This window comes from Macaca mulatta, chromosome 7 (assembly GCF_049350105.2).
Source record: "Macaca mulatta isolate MMU2019108-1 chromosome 7, T2T-MMU8v2.0, whole genome shotgun sequence".
In the NCBI taxonomy this organism is placed as follows: domain Eukaryota; kingdom Metazoa; phylum Chordata; class Mammalia; order Primates; family Cercopithecidae; genus Macaca; species Macaca mulatta.
Window position 1 is genome coordinate 8,450,656 of NC_133412.1, and position 19,426 is coordinate 8,470,081.

At 41.9% G+C, this 19,426-nt stretch overlaps 1 protein-coding gene across 6 annotated transcripts in view; it reads left to right on the plus strand.

Moving 5' to 3' along the window:
* TJP1 (tight junction protein 1) overlaps positions 1-19,426 on the plus strand; it is a 272,656-nt gene that overhangs the window by 4,646 nt on the left and 248,584 nt on the right. For all 6 annotated transcript variants that reach the window (XM_015141746.3, XM_028850676.2, XM_015141748.3 and 3 more), the window contains exon 2: positions 8,239-8,371. In XM_015141746.3, coding sequence (XP_014997232.2) covers positions 8,239-8,371 — 133 coding nt within the window. The remainder of the gene's footprint in view (positions 1-8,238; positions 8,372-19,426) is intronic.

Below are 19,426 nucleotides of genomic sequence, written 5' to 3' on the forward strand. Positions count from 1 at the left end.
CACGCTCCCTCAAATGCTCTCGGGGACGATCCTTCCTTGCCTCTTTCGAATATTCTTTGTGGCTGCATCAGTCCATTCTTTGCTTCTGCCTTCACATGACCTCTGTATCTCTGTGTCTTCTCCTCTCTCTCTTTTTTTTTTTAGAAGACTAAAACTTTTAATTTTTAATTTATTTCAAATTATAAATTAGAAGCTCATAAAATAAATGCTCCATTGTATAATATGATGTATACATATGCAGATGGATTCTTCTGCAGGCCATATGAGAATCTCCACTGCAACTAAAACAGCTCTCCTCTGACATCCTTGAGACTGACTGACTTATTCCTCTGTCTCTTATAAGGACACTTGTCATTGGATTTAGGGCCCACCTGGATGATCCAGGATGATCTCTTCTGGAGATCTTTAACTTAATTACATCAGCAAAGACTCTCTTTCTAAACATGGTAACATTCTAAGTAAGGTGACATTCATGCTGCTGTTCTGCAGGTGTGAGGCACAAATAATAGTTACTCTTTTCTAATGTATGCAAAAAATATTTTCATAATTTATTGCTGTCAGCAGTCTTGAGTTTTGCACTACGTGCTTTCATAGTATTTACAGTGGGCTGGGCACAGTGGTTCACACCTGTAATCCAAACACTTTGTAAGGCTGAGGCGGGCAGATCACGAGGTCAAGAGATCGAGACCATCCTGGCCAACATGGTGAAACCCTGTCTCTACTAAAAATACAAAAATTAGCTGGGCGTGGTGGTGTGCGCCTGTAGTCCCAGCTGCTTGGGAGGCTGAGGCAGAAGAATCGCTTGAATCCAAGAGGCGGAGGTTACAGTGAGCCGAGATCACGCCACTGCACTCCAGCCTGGCGACAGAGCGAGACTCCATCTCAGAAATAAAAATTTTTTAAAAAAATATTTACAGTGCGCTTAGGGAGAAGAAGCGGTGTCATTTCATTTTCTTTATACTCTGACATTTCCCCAGTTGTTTGATTCGGTGATTATTTAAGGCCATGCACTATCAGTATATTCATTCAAGTAGTCATCTAATAATCAGATTCCAAAAACACTAAGTTGCTATTCATTGAGCTATTACTTGCCAGACTCTGTATTAGTGCTTTCCAAGTATCCTGTCATTATTTAACTTAGAGCACCCTTACGAGGTAGGTGCTGTATTTTCCTAGTTTTACAAATTAGGTCATTGACTTGCTCAGACTCAATTCATCAAGGTTTAAAAGACAATTGATCAGTGAGATGAGAGTCTAGAAGGAGAAAATAACTGAAAACAGATAATAAAATGAATGACTGGTAAGTGCCCCATAGAAGGTTGTTTCTCCAAGGGTGGTCCCCCAGCCCACTGATGGATCACTGAGGTCCTCGTTGGGAGGTGAAGGGCTCCAATACCCAAGTCCTTTCGTAATTTATTTATTTATTTTGAGACGAAGTTTCACTCTCGTCGCCCAGGCTGGAGTGCAGTGGCGTGATCTCAGCTCACTGCAATCTCCGCCTCCCGGGTTCAAGTGATTCTTCTGCCTCAGCCTCCTAACTAGCTGGGATTATAGGCGCACGCCACCACACTTGACTAATTTTTTATATCTTTAGTAGAGACGGGGTTTCACCATGTTGGCCAGGCTGGTCTCAAACTCCTGACCTTCAGGTGATCCACCCCCCTTGGCCTCCCAAAGTGCTGGGATAACAGGCGTGAGCCACTGTGTCCAGCCCATAATTTTTTAAATGACCTAATTATTAGCAGTTGTACACATTATTATTTCTAAGTTCATCAAATGACTGTTTACTATTAACTTATTACGTGAGTTATTAAGCTTTCTGAAGTCCAATGCTTATAAACAAAAATTAGCATTTTACTAGCTTTTCCTGAAGTATCCTTCAGAAGGATTTAGCAATTTTTTTTTTTTTTTTTTTTTTTTTGAGACGAGCCTCGCTGTCTCCCAGGTTGGAGTACAGGGACGTGATCTCGGCTCGCTGCAAACTCCACCCGCTGGGTTCACGCCATTCTCCTGCTCAACCTCCCAAGTAGCTGGGACTACAGGTGCCCGCCACCACGCCTGGCTAATTTTTTGTATTTTAGTAGAGACAGGGTTTCACCGTGGTAGCCAGGATGGTCTCGACCTCCTGACCTCTTGATCCACCTGCCTCAGCCTCCCAAAGTCCTGGGATTATAGGTGTGAGCCATTGCACCCCGCCGGGTTTAGCATCCTTTTGAAGCCAGCTACCCTCCTGTACTTAGCAGTGTCTCGCGGCTCCTTGGCTCACATTATTGTCTGGAATTCCCCTCAAGTGGAGGAAGGATGCTTTGCTGTCACTCATTAGCATTCTCTTGAGTTGACTGTGGCTGTCAGTTGCCGGGATCTTGAAATGAATATCTTGTAGAAGGATTATTAGATGTTGCTTTGTTGATAGACTTGTCCTTGTGTAATTACTTTGTTTTTACCGTCTTGATTATTGTTGCCCGATTCTGTGTTTTTATTGAGTTCTTTTCCGCTGAAAATTAGAAATGGGTGGTGTAGATGAGCTTGGGAGTTGTTTGTCCTAGGATGGTTGGAAATATTTGTAGCCAAAGCTCCTGAGTTGGAAACAAAAGGAGTGAATACCTATAGGCTCCCTGGGAAGGTCGGGCTTTCAGGGCTGGGGAGTAGAAAAGCACTGCAGCAGAGGGAAGGGTGTGGGAGGTGTGCTTGCAGAATGTCAAGAAGTTGTGCTGCACTGTGGTGCATGTATTTTGAACTAGTGAAAATTTGTATGTCTGTCAGATTTAAATGACTTTGCTAAGGACCGTGTCCCGTGTCAAAGATGTAGCAGTCCACATTTGGCCTGTAGCTAACAGCCCAACAGAGCTTTGTAGGTGTGACGTAATGGGTAGAGTTGGATTGGTGTATGTCTTTCTCCTGCATGTTCTTGACCAGGGAAGATATATTCAAGGAACAAGAACTAAATGTTGACAGTTTTCTGGGTTGTTAATAATATTGGGGCAGGTGCTGGCTATCACCCAAATGAGGGCCTGTCTAGGAAGCTGTGCTGGAGCCTCTGAGGGGATGCCTCCTCCCTTACCTTGGGAGCTATGACAGTAGAGGCTGCAGTGCAGACCAGACCTGTTCTAGCAGTGTCAGGTGAAGAGAAGGGAAATGGGCAGGGCAAGTGGGGGACTGCCTCCAGGGGCCAGGCCTGTGGTATGTGTTCATCGGGTGGGGGTAGGAAGTGGAAAGAGAGGGTGGGCCCTGGGCTTCTGCCTTTGATGCATGTCAGCCATGCCCACAAGGAAAGCACACCCTCATGAGGGAAGTTACAAAGGGGATGGAGAGAGGCAGGAATTTTCTCCCCAGCTTCCCTCTAGGGAGGATAAAATGGAATTAAGAACTAGGAAAAGTAAAGCCTCCCTGTAAGCTAAATATTGATTTTCCTATAGATCAAGGGGAAATGTGCAAGGTGCTTATACGTCAGTTCCTAACTTTATTTCCCTGTCATCAAGGGCCATTCCCCTAAATATGTGGGGAATCATCCCCACAGTCTGAGTTACTCAGCGCAGATCTGCACCATCATGACTGGGGAAGAGTGGTACCAGGCGATTAAAATAATTTATACTCCACGTCAAATGGAACTGTCCTTGGTGGGCTCTTAGTATAGCTCTTCTCATGTGAGTTATAGATATGCAACTGTGTTCCTGTGAGTGTCCAGAAAAAAATAAAACACACACATACTGCTCCCCAAGACAAATATTCTTAAAGACAGTAATAAACGAAAGAGAAGCATGTCTAAAATTCACCTATTCCTACAAGAACACTTCTACTTACACCAGGGTTAATATTCTACATTATTATCTAGATCATTATTTTTTCTTTTCTTTATTCCACACCAAACAAAGTGGTCATTATTGAGCCGTATCCCTTTTAACAGTTTACCTCAGCTTCCCAAAGATCTGGTCAAAACTTTAAAGTTACTCTGTAGAAGCCTGGCTAAATTCTTAGACAGGATACCATCTTCCTGTGGAGTCTGTGGGCAGGTTGGGTCCAGAGCTGATTTTCACCTGGTGTATACCAGTTTAGCGCTAGTGATTATTACATATATATACACATATATTTTGAGACATATCCTGGAGCCTCTGAGGGTATGTCTCCTCCCTTACCTCGGGAGCTATGATGGTGAAGGCTGCAGTGCAGTCCAGACCTGTTCTAGCAGTGTCAGGTGAAGAGAAGGGAAATGGGCAGGGCAAGTGGGAGACTGCCTCCAGGGGCCAGGCCTGTGGTATGTGTTCATCGGGTGGGGATAGGAAGTGGAAAGAGAGGGTGGGCCCAAATACACACACACACACACACACACACACACAGACAGACAGACATATATATTGAGACGTGGTCTCACTGCATTGCCCAGACTGGAGTGCAGTGGTGTGATCACCGCTCACTGTAACCTCAACCTCCTGGGCTTACGTGATCTTCCCACCTCAGCCTCCCAAGTAGTTGGGATCACAGGCATGTGCCATCCCGCCTGGCGAATTTTTTGTATTGGTTTTAGAGACAGGGTCTCTCTATGTTGCCCAAGTTGGTCTCAAACTTCTGGGCTCAAGAGATCCTCCTGTCTCAGCCTCCCAAAGTGCTGGTATTACAGGCATGTTGTTATTATGATCCTGGTAGGGAGGGCAGTGTGGATCTATTCTTCTAGTTATATTTATGGTCATTTTATTTTTCTGTTTTAATTTTTCACTGGATTTAGTATTACATTGAGTTAACCCTGATGAATTTCCTCGCTATCTGCCATTTATAAAATTTGGTAGATATGAATTTTTATTACAGGCTCTTTTAGGCTTCTAGATTTGGCATAAAGGGAGAATAGTGATGCCTTTCTAAGTCAAATGAGAGAAAACTTATGAAAAACGCTAGACAGATTTATTTATTTATATTAAATGTTTGCATTAATTTTCTAAAATATGATCACACCTACCAGCGCTATCAAAATAAAGTGAGAGAAATAAAGAGTTGATTTGTATATTGTTTTATAACTATTTTTCTTTCCCATATGTCCTCTTTTGAATAAAGCTCATTGTTTTCATGGAAGCTTTTACCCTGCAGAGAAGAGAACAAAGCTGTACAATGTTTCTTTTTATCCTGAGAATCATGAAAGTGGCACCAGTAAAAATTTTACTTTGGGAGGCCAATTGAAAGGAAGATGCACTAGAAATTCAATGAAAGAAGAAAATTGATTTTTAAAGCTACAACAAAATTGCTAATGGTCTGAGTAAACAATAAAGAATGTCATCAGTGGACGGTATTTTTGAGGACTCTCTGAAATGTAACTAGTAGATAGGGATAGATCTGTTGAGAGAAGAACCTTGCAGTTCTCTGGAACGCTGGGGTCAGAGAGGCAGGGCTGTCCTAGAGGTAGCTACTGGCTTACAAACGAAGCTGCCTCACAGACCTGGCAGCGTATGTATCCCATCTCTCTGCCAGAGTTACTGAAGGCAGGCCACAGTAGTCGCAGTGGGGAAATGGGTGTTTTCCAATACCAATGTAAGTAGACATTAAATCACCAAACAGTTCAAGAAAGCTGGTACCCAGAGAATTACCAAATTAAAACACAGAAGAACTAATCCCTGAGAAAATGGAAAAAACTAGATGCTTATTTTCACAAAAAAAAAAAAAAAAAAGAATATTTTTGGAAAGATGCATAAGAATATTGCATTAATTAAAAAAAAGACTAGATACAGGCTGGGCGCGGTGGCTCGCGCCTGTAATCCCGGCACTTGGGGAGGCTGAGGTGGGCAGATCATGAGGTCAGGAGATTGAGACCATCCTGGCTAACACGGTGAAACCCTGTGTCTACTAACAATACAAAAAAATTAGCCGGGCATAGTGGCGGGCACCTGTAGTCCCAGCTAGTCGGAAGGCTGAGGCAGGAGAATGGCATGAACCCGGGAGGTGGAGCTTGCAGTGAGCCGAGATTGCGCCACTGCACTCCAGGCTGGGTGGCAGAGCAAGACTCCGTCTCAAAAAAAAAAACTGAAAAGAGAGAGAGACTTGGAACACTTGGAAAAAGATAAATCAGGAAAGGATTAATATAAAATTATAGATGGGGAAAATTATCAGACAAAATAGCATTTAAGGTAAAATCTTTAATTGGTATAGTCTTTTTATATGATAAAGGATTAAATCCCTAAGAAGATATGTGTCATAAACATCAAGGCATCTAATAAAAAATAATAGAAATATAAAAACAAAAACTAAAAGACATGGATTAATTGACAAATCCATGTTCATGGTGGGAAATTCTATAATAGTCCTTTATACAGAATCAGCAGTTCAACAGACAAAAATATCATGAAGGACATGGAGAAGTTGAGTGATAAAATAATGAAGTGATAAAGTTGCCCTTGTCTTTAAGGACTCCCCCAAATGGATATTCTCATGTACTGTTGATGGAAGTGTACATTTGTAAAGCTTTTTGGAGCGGTATTATCTATCAGCATTTAGAAAAGTCCCATCTCTGACTGCATTTCTACTTTGAGGAATCTTTCCTAACTAAATAATGCATTTGTACCCAGAGATGTTGCCAAGGATGTTCATCACTGTATGGTTTGATAACAAACATATGAAAACAAACTAAATGCCTATTAGTAGGGGAGTAGTTGAACAAATTATATTACATCTATATTATGGGATACCATTTAGCCATTGAAGAGAGTGAATTGGTTCTGTGTGGATTATTATGGGAAGAACGTTAAGATATATTAAGTGAAAAATACAAGGTACAGAACAATGCACGCAATTTGGCCACCTCACTAAAAAAATTTCAAAAGGAAATAAACACATCTTTATATAAGCATGAGCATTTGCTGGGAGATTATACAATACAAAGAACTGTTAATAGTGGTTGGTTTTGGAAAAGATATAGGGGTTTGGGATGAGGGGGAAAAGGGCAGCTTTTACTTTCCATTTTTATATCTTTTTATGCTCTTCAAATGTTTTAACTATATGGATGTATTACTTTTATTCTAAACTGTAGCCATATCTAGTCTATTTTATGATATTTACTGTGTCTAAATGTATATGTATGAACATGTAGTCCAGTGTGCACTTTATAGATGGCTTAGATTATTTACTACTACTTTTTATTTTATTTTATTTATTTATTTATTTTGAGATGGAGTCTCGCTCTGTCGCCCAGGATGGAGTGCAGTGGCAGGATCTCGGCTCACTGCAAGCTCCGCCTCCTGGGTTCACGCCATTCTCCTGCCTCAGCCTCCCGAGTAGCTGGAACTACAGGCACCCGCCACCACACCCAGCTAATTTTTTTTGTATTTTTAGTAGAGACGGGGTTTCACCGTGTTAGCCAGGATGGTCTTGAACTCCTGACCTCATGATCTGCCCGCCTCGGCCTCCCAAAGTGCTGGGATTACAGACGTGAGCCACCGCGCCGGCCTGTTTACTGCTTCTTGTTGTCTATGTTTTCGTGATTCCATAATTATGCTGAATTAAGTGTTGGCTATCATGTTTAGATTTATGTTATTTTCATGCTTAACAAAACCATTCTGAACAGTATCTGTGACGGACACAATGATAGCTCACTTGTACTGGGTGTGAGTGCTGAATAAATACCCGCCCAGAAGGAAGCAGATACCTCCAATTTACCTAGGAAACTTCAGTGTAATATTAATGGCTTCTTCAAAGGTTATAGGATTGATATTTAATGAATCTTTTTTTAAAAAAACCTTATTAATGAGACAGGGTCTTACTGTTGTCTCTCAGGCTGGAGTGCAGTGGTGGCTCACTGTAGCCTTGACCTCCCAGGCCCAAGCAATCCTCCCACCTCAGCCTTCCAGGCAGCCAGGACCGCAGACATGCACCACCAGGCCAGGCTAATTTTTTAATTTGTGTGTATATATGTAGAGACAGGGTCTCCCTGTATCGCCCAGGCTGGTCTCAAACCCCTGGGCTCAAGTGATCCTCCTGCCTTGGCCACTCAAAGTGCTGAGATTACAAGGTGTGAGCCATCACCCACAGCCTAATGAATCGTAATGTTGTACTATTTGAACCGTGTCAGGATGTCTAAACTAGCTAAGAAATACTTAGAAAGGGTATCTGATAGAATGTAGCTCCGCTGTGGTTCTTAACTTTTTGGCTGGAAAAAGGAGTGTGACATTTCCAAAGCTACCCTTGAGTAAATGCTTACCGGAAACTTGAGAAATGTGTTCACCTGTAAACCTGTCTTTTTAATAATTTTTTTCTTTCTTGCAGGGTAACCCCATCCTCTGAAAATCCTAATGGTGCTACTTCTAGTGTCAGCCAAGGAAAACCCTCTTTAAGACGAATTAAAGGGAGATTACACAGAAGCAAAAGCCTTGATAGCATCGATTTCTGCGAGCTCACTGTAAGTGGACTGATCAATGCTTTTCTTATTTTTTCAAAGAATATGAAAGTTTTTATTTTATTATTGTCATAAAAGTGCAACAGACTTATTTTGTGGCAGGCATTTTTTAATTTTGGAAATGGTTTACCCAACAGGTTGCCAACCAGAATGTTTTCTTAACTAGCATGGATATGACACATTTATAAAATGGTTCATAATGATGATTCTGATACAAAGAGAAGATAGAGAAATGCTTCGTGAACTCCACAAGAAAAATTGATTTAAGTTCAATAGAGTATTAATGGGAATATCTTATAAAATCACAAATCCACATGTTAATATAAGTAGAGACTTAAGTGTCTAATTAACCCCAAGTGCCAGACAATAACTACTCTGATATTATTAGGACAGATCCCAATTCAGTTAATGATGGTGCTTTCTTTCTATTTTTTTTTTTTTTTAAGAGCCAGGGTCTCCTTCTGTTGCCCCGAATGGAGGGCAGTGGTACAGTCATGGCTCACTGCAGTATTGAACACCTGGGTTCAAGTGATCCTCCCACATCAGCCTCCCAAGTAGTTGGGACTATAGGCGTGTGCCACTGTGCCTGGCTAATTTTTTAATATTTTGTAGAAATGGGGTCTCACTATATTGCTCTGGCTGGTCTTGAACTCCTGGCACTTTCTTTTATTCTAAGTGGTTACATTAATGGTCATATTTGACACATTATTATTTCTCATATGGGAATGTGGTAAATTCATGCATGTTTTTGGAGGAACACTGGCACTTTCAGGCCCCACTTGAATAAAAAAGAAACTGTAATGCCAATTTGTAAAACAAACACTAGAATTTTCTTTGTAAAAAGGTTTTATTTCAATTAATGTATCATAAGTTTCAATGGTAAATTAATGAATGTTTAGGTTATTTGGTAGACCTGATATGTTCATTTCTGTCCTTTTTGAGTTTTGAAAAATTTTGAATGATAAAGGTACCATTCGCCATTGTTTCAAAAAATGGTATCAAAATATGAAACTAAATTCTGTCTCTTTCATCTCTTACCTGTAACTGCTAAAAATAAAAGCTCAGTAAATGTGAATACTCTATTATTTACTCTTTTTTTTTTTTTTTTTTTTGAGATGGAGTCTTGCTCTGTCGCCCAAGCTGGAGTGCAGAGCCACAATCTCAGCTCACTGCAACCTCCGCTTCCCGGGTTCAAGCGATTCTCCTGCTTCAGCCTCCTGAGTAGCTGGGATTACAGGTGCCGGCCACAACGCCTGGCTAATTTTTTGTATTTTTAGTAGAGACAGGGTTTCACCATCTTGGCCAGGCTGGTCTCAAACTCCTGACCTTGTGATCCACCCGCCTCGGCCTCCTAAAGTGCTGGGATTACAGGCACGAGCCACTGTGTCCGGCCAGTACTCTATTTTTTTTTTACATGTATTTTTACATTTATTTTTATTTGTTTACATTTATTTTACATGCATTTTTATATTTATTTTTTCATTTTTACTAAAATAATTTTATTCAAGCATTTTACTTTAAAATGTTCTTGAATGCTTTATGACATAAGACATAAATAGGTAAAATGTGACCTATCAGAAGACATTTAACCAAGAACAGAAAAAGAATAAAAAGACAGTAAATTCTTGCTGAGTTAGACCTAACAGTTAAAGTAACTAAAGAAAATGTAAATGTACTTCAAAATGAAGTGAACTGCTTTTCGAAAGTGAAACATTGAATTCATCAAGAAACAAATTTAAATTATTTGTTGGAGTATAAAAATGGAAATTTAAATTTTATCAGCTTTTTTTCTATTGTGTAAAACATTGTCATTACTGAAGCATAATCATATAATTAATTTTGCATGTCATAAAATATGTTTCTTTGCATAAACAGAATCATTCTGGTTGGGGGAGAGATTATAATGTTTCTGGAATGTAACAGACAAAAAGCTTTATGGAGAAAAAGATTGCCTTCAGTTTTCCACAAATAGAAATGACAAATAGAGTTACCTTTTTATCATAATAAATATGTTTTTAAATTATTGAGAGTTTATTGTCTGCTTTGCTTCATGAAAGAATTGAGCTGGTTGAAGTTAGTACACCCTCCAAGCAAGGAAAAAATACTGCTACCCAGGTGCGGAATTACTTTCTTTCTTTTTGATGGTTTTCTATTTGACTCTATCTCAAAAGTGAAATGTCTTAGTATCCCTGAAGGGAAGGCATTTTGACATTGATATTGAAAGAGAGGAAAAGTTGAGGTTCATAGAAGGCTTATTCCGGGGAGGAGCTGTATGTTCTGGTGTAATGGTTCACTTGGCTTCATGGGCGATGTTGTTTTAAATTTCGGTTTTCTACTTCTGAGGAGTGCATTGAAAAGCCATGGACTTGGTATGCTGACATTCCATCCCTCAGCAGTGGGAATATGTTAATGAAGTCTAATTTCTGCAATTCATTTGAGTTTTTTGCAACTTGTGTTCATTTTCTCTCTCAGGTTTTTGTGGTCATTTGTGGTGGAGCAACAATTTATATTTACTGTATCTTACTCTGCATGTTTTTGGATTGTTAGAAGTTTTTACAATGAGCATGTTTCATTTTTAGAAAAGCAGTAACTGATTTTCCAAGCAATAAAAAAATAAATAAAAAGAAGAGCTTAACAGTTTGGCTCCTCCCACTTTCTACCATAAGATATGGCAATTAATACTGTAATATCCAAAATATGTAGGGGCATATAGCATCTCTGGCATGGGGCAAAAAACATTTTTTCCCTACACTTTAAAGATTCTGTCCTTTTGGCCAGGCGTGGTGGCTCATGTCTGTAATCCCAGCACTTTGGGAGGCCAAGGTGGGTGGATCACCTGAGGTCAGGAGCTCGAGACCAGCCTGGCCAACATGGCGAAACCCCGTCTCTATTAAAAAGACAAAAATTAGCTGGGTGTGGTGGCAGGCGTCTGTAATCACAGCTACTCAGGAGGCTGAGGCAGGAGAATCGCTCGAACTTAGGAGATGGAGATTGCAGTGAACCAAGATTGTGCCACTGTACTCCAGTCTGGATGACAGAGAGAGACTTGGTCGCAAAAAAAAAAAAAAAAAAAAAAAATTCTTCTTTTTTGAAAGAAAGAAGGGAGGCTACACTTTTGAAAAAAAAACATGGGTTCGAAAAGGGTTTCATCGAAGATGAAAGGTGTTCAGAATTGTTTTTCTAAGGAAGTTGACTTTGTAATATAATCATGTAGGACCAATTTAAAATCTTAGCCATGGAAGTCTGCAGGGAAGGTATTTGGTAAAGGATCTGTAATGACTTCTAATTACGTAGGAATAGAAATCTTTATTTCCTTTAGGAAGTACCTTAGCCACCATAGTTACCTCTTTGTAAATGTTCTTGCAGTTCAAACAACTATGAAAACTTTACACACTATTTAAAAATTTTATTTAAAAATTCTGATTAAATGTATGACTCCCTGTGACTGCCAAAGTAAATAGAGAACCTTGAAATAGGAAAACTTGGACTTGCTAATAATCTCCTGGCATATCTACATATCAAATTTGTATAACCAACAGAATATTTCTATTTTTATGTTTTACTTTTAATTTTTTCCAAATTTGTCTGAGAAAAATGTACAACTTTTATTGCTTTTAGAAAAACATAGCAAGTGGAGCAAGAGATGCACTTGCTGTAGTTTCCTGGTCCCAGTTTCTGGCTGAGAGGCCTCAGGATCCAGCTGAGCCTGTTGGCTTTGGTCCCGGGCACCATCAGAATGATGCCATTTCACTCCTGGGGAGAAGTGATTGTTTCAGCCTTCTCTGTGGGGATTAAATGGGATGGGCATTCTAGTTCATTTTGTAACCCTACAGGATAATTGAATGGCATCCTAGTTTACTGGCGGGGACTGGAATCCATCCAGTCTCCCTGGTTCCTTGAGGCAGTGTCCCAGAGATGCTTGGTAAAATTCTCTCAGGCATAGCCTGGACTCGACAGTTCTGTTCTGTGTATGTGTTTTGCCTGGAAAACCTGAGCCCTTCTTCAATGTTTTAATGAGTAAAATGGTGTATAAACCAGATGGCAGGTTCTTTTCCCCCCTCCCCCCTTGGGGTGATAGACATATAACAATCCATATGAAAAAGAAAAGTGACCTTTTGTCTTTAGATTTAGTGAATGATGTTTACATTCTTAGCTGTTTCTTTTCACTTTGGTGTTATTGCCTGTTTAGGTTGCAAATCAGGTTGCATTTTTTAATTCTGCCCCTTCCTTTCTCTTGGATTCTAAGTGTGTAGTCAAAGAAGTGATAATTTAAAAATTTAAGTGATAATTTAAAAATTTAGCAAATTGCTTGAAATTTTGCAGCTTCTCTTATCAAACCTGCTTCCTAAAATAGGGGAATGGAGCCAGTTGGGTGAAGTTCATTCTGTTTGGGAGGAAGGTATTCTAGAACATAAACTTAGGCAGTTTATTTCCTGTTTTGTGGATGTAAATCTAGATTGCAGCTTATCTCTCTGCCAGCAGAAAAACAAAAAGTTTTGTGCACAGTAAATAGAAACAATGATCCAATTAACAATTTATGGTGATGTTCCGTCAACTTTGAGTGACAGAGGATTCAGTCATCACTGATAATCACTAGGCAAAAGTGATACATGTTTCAAAAGCTTTAGAGGAGTTTTTGTCAGTAGGGGGCAAAATATGTGAGAAGATATTATTTGGAGTGTTACATTTTAGTACGTTTTTGGGTTAATAAATCACATGTCACTGCTCCCTGAATAATTGTTTTTTTGTTTTTTTTTAACATCAGTGATTTTTTTTTTTTTTTTTTTTTTTTTTTTTACATTTGAAGAGACACTTCTTTCTCCTGATATAAAAAAGTATCTGGCCAGGCTCAGTGGCTCATGTCTGTAATCCCAGCACTTTGGGAGGCCGAGGCAGGTGGATCACCTGAGGTCAGGAGTTTGAGACCAGCCTGGTCAACCTGGTGAAACCCCATCTCTACTAAAAATACAAAAATTAGCTGAGCATGGTGGTGGGCACCTGCGATCCCAGCTACTTGGGAGGCTGAGGCAGGAGAATCACATGAATCCAGGAGGCAGAAGTTGCAGTGAGCCGAGATCATGCCATTGCACTCTAGCCTGGGCGACAGAGCAAGCTCCATCTCAAAAAAAAAAGAAAAAGAAAAAGAAAAAAAGAGTATCCATGCAGACTGACAGGAAATGTCTGTAACCCTGTGAAGATATCCATGATGAAAAATTTCTCCGCCTCCCTCTACCCCTCAAGACGTTCTACTATGAGACCAGTGGGACCCTGAGAGGCCTCAGGGACCTGTTTTGACACAAAACTACCTTTTGACTTTGAACACATCCTAAGTTGTTTTTCCACCTTGGGCACCTGGCTGGTGAGAGAGGAGCTAGGCATGAAATGGTGAAAACACCGTGGAAGGAGAGCCCTGGAGGAACATGGACGCCACTTCTGGGCTTCCCAGTTCTGTGGGAGGAACTGGCCCCTTCCCCCGTTCTCACTCCCACTCTTATCACCAGTTCTCCCCTCACCAGTACGAGAGCCTGGAAGAAACTGCAGGGAGCATCATGGGCTCCTCTGCTCTGGGCACATGGTGATGATTGAGTGGTTATGGTGGTAGAAGTAGTGGTAGTGGTGGAGGTGGAGGTCATGGTGGAAGTGGAGTTCGTGATGGAAGAGGAGGTAGTGGTGAAGATGGAGTGCTTATGGTGGTAGAAGTGGTGGTGGTATGGTGGTGGAGGTAGAGGTGGTGGTGGTAGTGGTAATGGAGGTGGAGGTGGTGGTACAGGAAGCGTTGGTACAGGAGGTGGTGGTGGTGGAGGTAGTGGTGGTGAAGGTGGAGGTGGAGGTGGTGGTTGTAGAAGTGGTGGTGAAGGATGTGGTGGTGGTGGAGGTAGCAGTGGTAAAGGTGAAGGTGGAAGTGTAGAGGTGGTGGTGGTGGAGGTGGAGGTGGTGGAGGTGGTGGTGATGGAGGTTGTGGATGTGGTAGTGGTGGAGGTGGTGGTGGTAGAGATAGTGGAGGTGGGAGTGGTGGAGGTGGAGGTGGGGGGGGTGGTGGTGGTGGTGGTGGAGGTGGGGGGGGTGGTGGTGGTGGTGGTGGAGGTGGGGGGGGGTGGTGGTGGAGGTGGGGGGGGTGGTGGTGGTGGAGGTGGGGGTGGTGGTGGTGGTGGAGGTGGTGGTGGTGGAGGTAGTGGTGAAGGTGGAGGTGGAGGTGGTGGTTGTAGAGGTGGTGGTGGTGTAGGTAGCGGTAGTGGAGATGGTGGAGGTAGTGGTGGAGGTGGAGGTGGTGGAGGTAGTGGTGGAAGTGGTGGTGGTGGAGGTAGTGGTGGAGGTAGTGGTAGAAGTGGTAGTGGTGGAGGTGGTGGTGGAGGTGGTAGTGGTGGAGGTGGTGGTGGAGGTGGAGGTGGTGGAGGTAGTGGTGGAAGTGGTGGTGGTGGAGGTAGTGGTGGAGGTAGTGGTAGAAGTGGTAGTGGTGGAGGTGGTGGTGGTGGTGGAGGTAGTGGTGGAGGTGGTGGTGGAGGTGGAGGTGGTGGAGGTAGTGGTGGAGGTGGTGGAGGTAGTGGTGGAGGTGGAGGTGGTGGAGGTAGTGGTGGAGGTAGTGGTGGAGGTGGTGGTGGTGGTGGTGGAGGTGGAGGTGGTGGAGGTAGTGGTAGAAGTGGTGGTGGTGGAGGTAGTGGTGGAGGTGGTGGTGGAGGTGGTGGTGGAGGTAGTGGTGGAGGTGGTGGAGGTAGTGGTGGAGGTGGAGGTGGTGGAGGTAGTGGTGGAGGTAGTGGTGGAGGTGGTAGTGGTGGAGGTGGTGGTGGTGGAGGTGGAGGTGGTGGAGGTAGTGGTAGAAGTGGTGGTGGTGGAGGTAGTGGTGGTGGTGGTGGAGGTGGAGGTGGTAGAGGTGATGGAGGTGGTGGAAGTGGAGGTAGTGGTGGAGGTGGTGAAGGTGAAGGTGGAGGTGGTGGTTGTAGAGGTGGAAGTGGTGGAGGTGGTGGTGAAGGAGTAGGTTGTGGTGGTAGAGGTGGTGGTGGTGATGGAGGTGGTGGTTATAGAGGTGGAAGTGGTGGAGGTGGTGGTGAAGGAATAGGTTTTGATGATAGAGGTGGTGGAGTGGGTGGTGGTGGTGGAGGTGAAAGAGGAAGAGGTGGTGGTGGATGTGTTATTAGTAGTAGATGTGGAGGTGGAGGTGAGTGAGCCTTCTTTTCTTACAGTGGGCCAGGTCTTTCATGTTTTGAGGTCGTTGAAATGTTCCTGTTTACAAATAACAATACTGACTCAAACTGATCTAAATAATAAAGATATTAAGTTATATACTAGAAGTTCTGCAGTAGGATGTTCTTTAGGGCTAATTGAATCCTGTGGGTCTAGTTCCATTTTCCTGGGATATTTTGCATCTCCCCTCCTTTGCGTAGACTTCTTCGGTAGGCTTGTGCCATGCTGTGGGCAGCAGTTCAGGCCTCATGTCCACATGGATAAAGGCAGGAAGGGGCAGTGTCTCTTTCTGTGGCTCTATATCAAGCATAGAAAACTTACCCTAAAGTTCTCTTTCCTACTTCTCATTTCTGTCTCACTGGACCTTATGCCGGACCAGTCTCTGGCTTGGTGAATGTCATGTATTGATTTTCTTAGCTGGGTTCTTTGACCAAAGGAAAAGTCTGAGAATCCATAAATAATGACTATAAGAATATAAAAGATAAAAGACATGGTATTAATAAAGTAAGACTGTTTAGGACAGGAGCAAATAAATAGTCCTCAAATATCACTCAGTGCCTTTGGCTGACTGATGATTGTCCTTTTTTTTTTTTTTTTTTTTTTTTTTTTGAAATGGAGTCTTGCTCTGTTGCCAGGCTGGAGTGCAATGGCACCATCTCGGCTCACTGCAACCTCTGCCTCCTGGGTTCAAGCGATTCTCCTGCCTCAGCCTCCCGAGTAACTGAGACTACAGGCGGGTGCCACCATGCCCAGCTAATTTTTGTAGTTTTAGTAGAGACAGGGTTTCACCGTGTTAGGCAGGATGGTCTCGATCTCCTGACTTCGTGATCTGCCCACCTCAGCCTCCCAAAATGCTGGGATTACAGGCGTGAGCCACTGTCCCTGCCCAAATGATTGTCATTTAAAGTAAAGTAACAGGAGCGTTTTTCTCTTGTAGCAAGGAGTGTGGGGGCAGGCAGCCCAGGGTTGGCACAGCTGTGCTGTGATGTTCTCAGAGACCAGCCTTCCCCACTGTTCCAGGCTGCCCTCGTTTTATAGGCCTCAGCCCTCATTCGTTCAGTCTCTAGGTGGCTGCTGTGACTCTGCCCTCACATCTTGTATTTCCAACAAAAATAATGGGGCAAAGTAAAAGGTCAGAAAACTTTCTCCTAGTGAAGCTTTACCCTTTTGTTTCAGAGGAGATGCCCTCCCCAGGAACATCCTTCTACATCTGCTTGTCAAGAATTGCATCACATTGCCATTTCCTGTTCTAAGGGAGGGTGAAAAATGGGGAGTTTTGGTGGCACAGGCTCCTAGGGATGAAAATGGGGTTCTGCTAGTAAGGAAGAAGGAGGAAATGGGTACTTTGTAGATAACTAGCAGGGTCTGCTCTGCCAGCACCTCCCAGCAAGTCTTCAACTCACAGTACAGACCAGAAAATTAATACCACAGTAAAAGCCAACTCATAAATAGGTTAAATTATAATTGCTATCATGGCATTATGAGAGATATGTATCTGAGGTGTCTGCATAATTCAAAATTCCTATGATTCTGAGACTATTTTTCCCATAGGACTCTCAATAAGCTACAAGAATGGTGGCTTATTTCTGTTTTCAGATAAATTGGTTTGCCATGGACCAGTAGTAGACACCCAGGTTAATTCACTCTGCCTGCCAGTTTAAAATTATGTAATTCCAGGTGCCTAGTTTTAATTTGGGACATTTGCATAATTTCAGATGTGTTCGTGAAGTGAGACTTTATTAATGTTTTATGTTGCATGATTTAGATTGATACAACTAAAATTTGCATAAAATAATGACCAAATTGTGTTCAGTTTAGGAAGGCAGGAAAGTGAGTAATATATTTTACAACAACAAGAAAACGCAGCCAAATGGTTAAAATACAAAAAGATTTAGTGCCTGAAGTAGCATTTTTAGTTAGACTTATGAAGACTTGTCTATCTAGGACAAATTGTTCCCCGAATTATCCCCCATTCAGGAAGTCTTTGTTTTACTGTGCAACCTTACAGGATCCCTCATGTTAGAATTTGTGTGTTCATATTGCTTCCCCAATTTCTGACAGCTTATGTGCCGTAAAACTAGATTGCTTCATAATACCTGGTGTAATGTTAAGGGTTTAGTGCAGCTCAGTATAAATATTGTCAAATGAATGAATAGATATGATTAAGTGAATCAATGGCCTTGCTAGCAGCTAGGCCATGAGAGGGGCGCTGAAAATGGAAACAGAAATCAGCCTTTCCCTGTCCTTCATGGCCTTGGCAAATTTAAAGAATCTTCAGCCTGGGTCCATCGAGTGTTTCTTCATGAGCAGATTCAGGTCATGCATCCTTGGAAGAAATACACGCACTGAACATTTGGCTCCAGTGTTAGGGCCGAGACCTTTTGGTCTTAGGGACATTTTGACCTGGCCCTTGTCTCCGTGACCATATACATGAGACACCAGAGGGGAATTGCTCACCAGTGAGGAAGGTTAGTATGAGATCCCAAGTGATCACACGTGTATAAGTATATGGGAGGGTTGGATTTTTATTAAAGTAGACCAGTCCTGTAGACTATTTCATAATGACAATTCCTGGTAGAAACAGTCAACATAAAACAAGACGGACACTGGTTTAAGCGGCATAGTGGAACTTGATACAGTTGAAAAGCTGACAGAAGAAATGAAGTTAAAATTGACATTTGCTGATACTTAATACAGTAAAATTTATTTTTGAATTCAGATCAACAAAAGAATGAAATATTCATGACAGATTTAAAATCTTCAGACTTTGATCCAGGATATTGGACTTTATAAAATAAACAAAAAGCAGTAACCAGTAGAGAGAATTCATAATGAATGAAGCTATAATTGGTACACATTTGAAGTATTTCTGATCTGATTGATTTAAAATTTACCTAGAAAAGCCTTATCTCAGTGAAAATAATTGCAGGAAAAGATCAGTTGAAGAAAGAAAAAATTAGCCATTTCATGTACTTTAGAGAAAATTGAACAAGGGATTATATTGGCTTTATGAAATTAAAATATTTTGTCAATAATATGTTGCCAGGGTTGGTATAATTCCAATTCACGTTTTTGTATTTATAAACATAGGGTCTAAAATTCCTTGGTGCCCCCTCCTCCACCGCAACAAAAGCTGGTCACAGTATTCACTAGGTCAAAATTGTGATATTAAAAGGTCAAGTACCTGTTTTCAAATGATTTTTAATTTTTACATACAAAGTATTTCCTTTAAGTACCTTACCAGGTAGAAAATTTTTGTTTAGTGTTATTCATTGTGTGTGTGTGTGTGTGTGTGTGTGTGTTTAAGACAGAGTCTTGCTCTGTCGCCTAGGCTGGAGTGAAGTGGCATAACCTCTACCTGCTGGGTTCAAGCAATTCTCCTACCTCAGCCTCCTGAGTAGCTAGGACTACAGGTGCCCGCCACCATGCCCAGCTAATTTTTGTATTTTTAGTAGAGACGGGGTTTCACCATGTTGGCCAGGCTGGTCTCAAACTCCTGACCTCATGATCTGCCCGCCTTGGCCTCCCAAAGTGCTGGGATTACAAGCATGCGCCACCGCGCCTGGCCATGTTTTTAATAAATAGCAAAAGAAACCAAAACTCTAACTTGTAAAGTAGTCATTAGGTTTTCCCTAATTGTACACTTAGGGAAAGAAGGATTAGCTACATTCATGGATTTGACTGTAAATTCATGTTTTAAAAAAGACCTTCTCCATCATCTTTTATGTCAAAAGAGGATGCCCCCCCACTGTCTCTCTCACACATAGAAAATCCCTTGCGGCGATCTTCTAGCGTTACTTGGTGGGCTGGTGGTCTTGGTTTCCCCAGCGTCTTATCACAGCTTGCAGTTATTTTACTTGTTCTTTCGTCTGTCTCCAG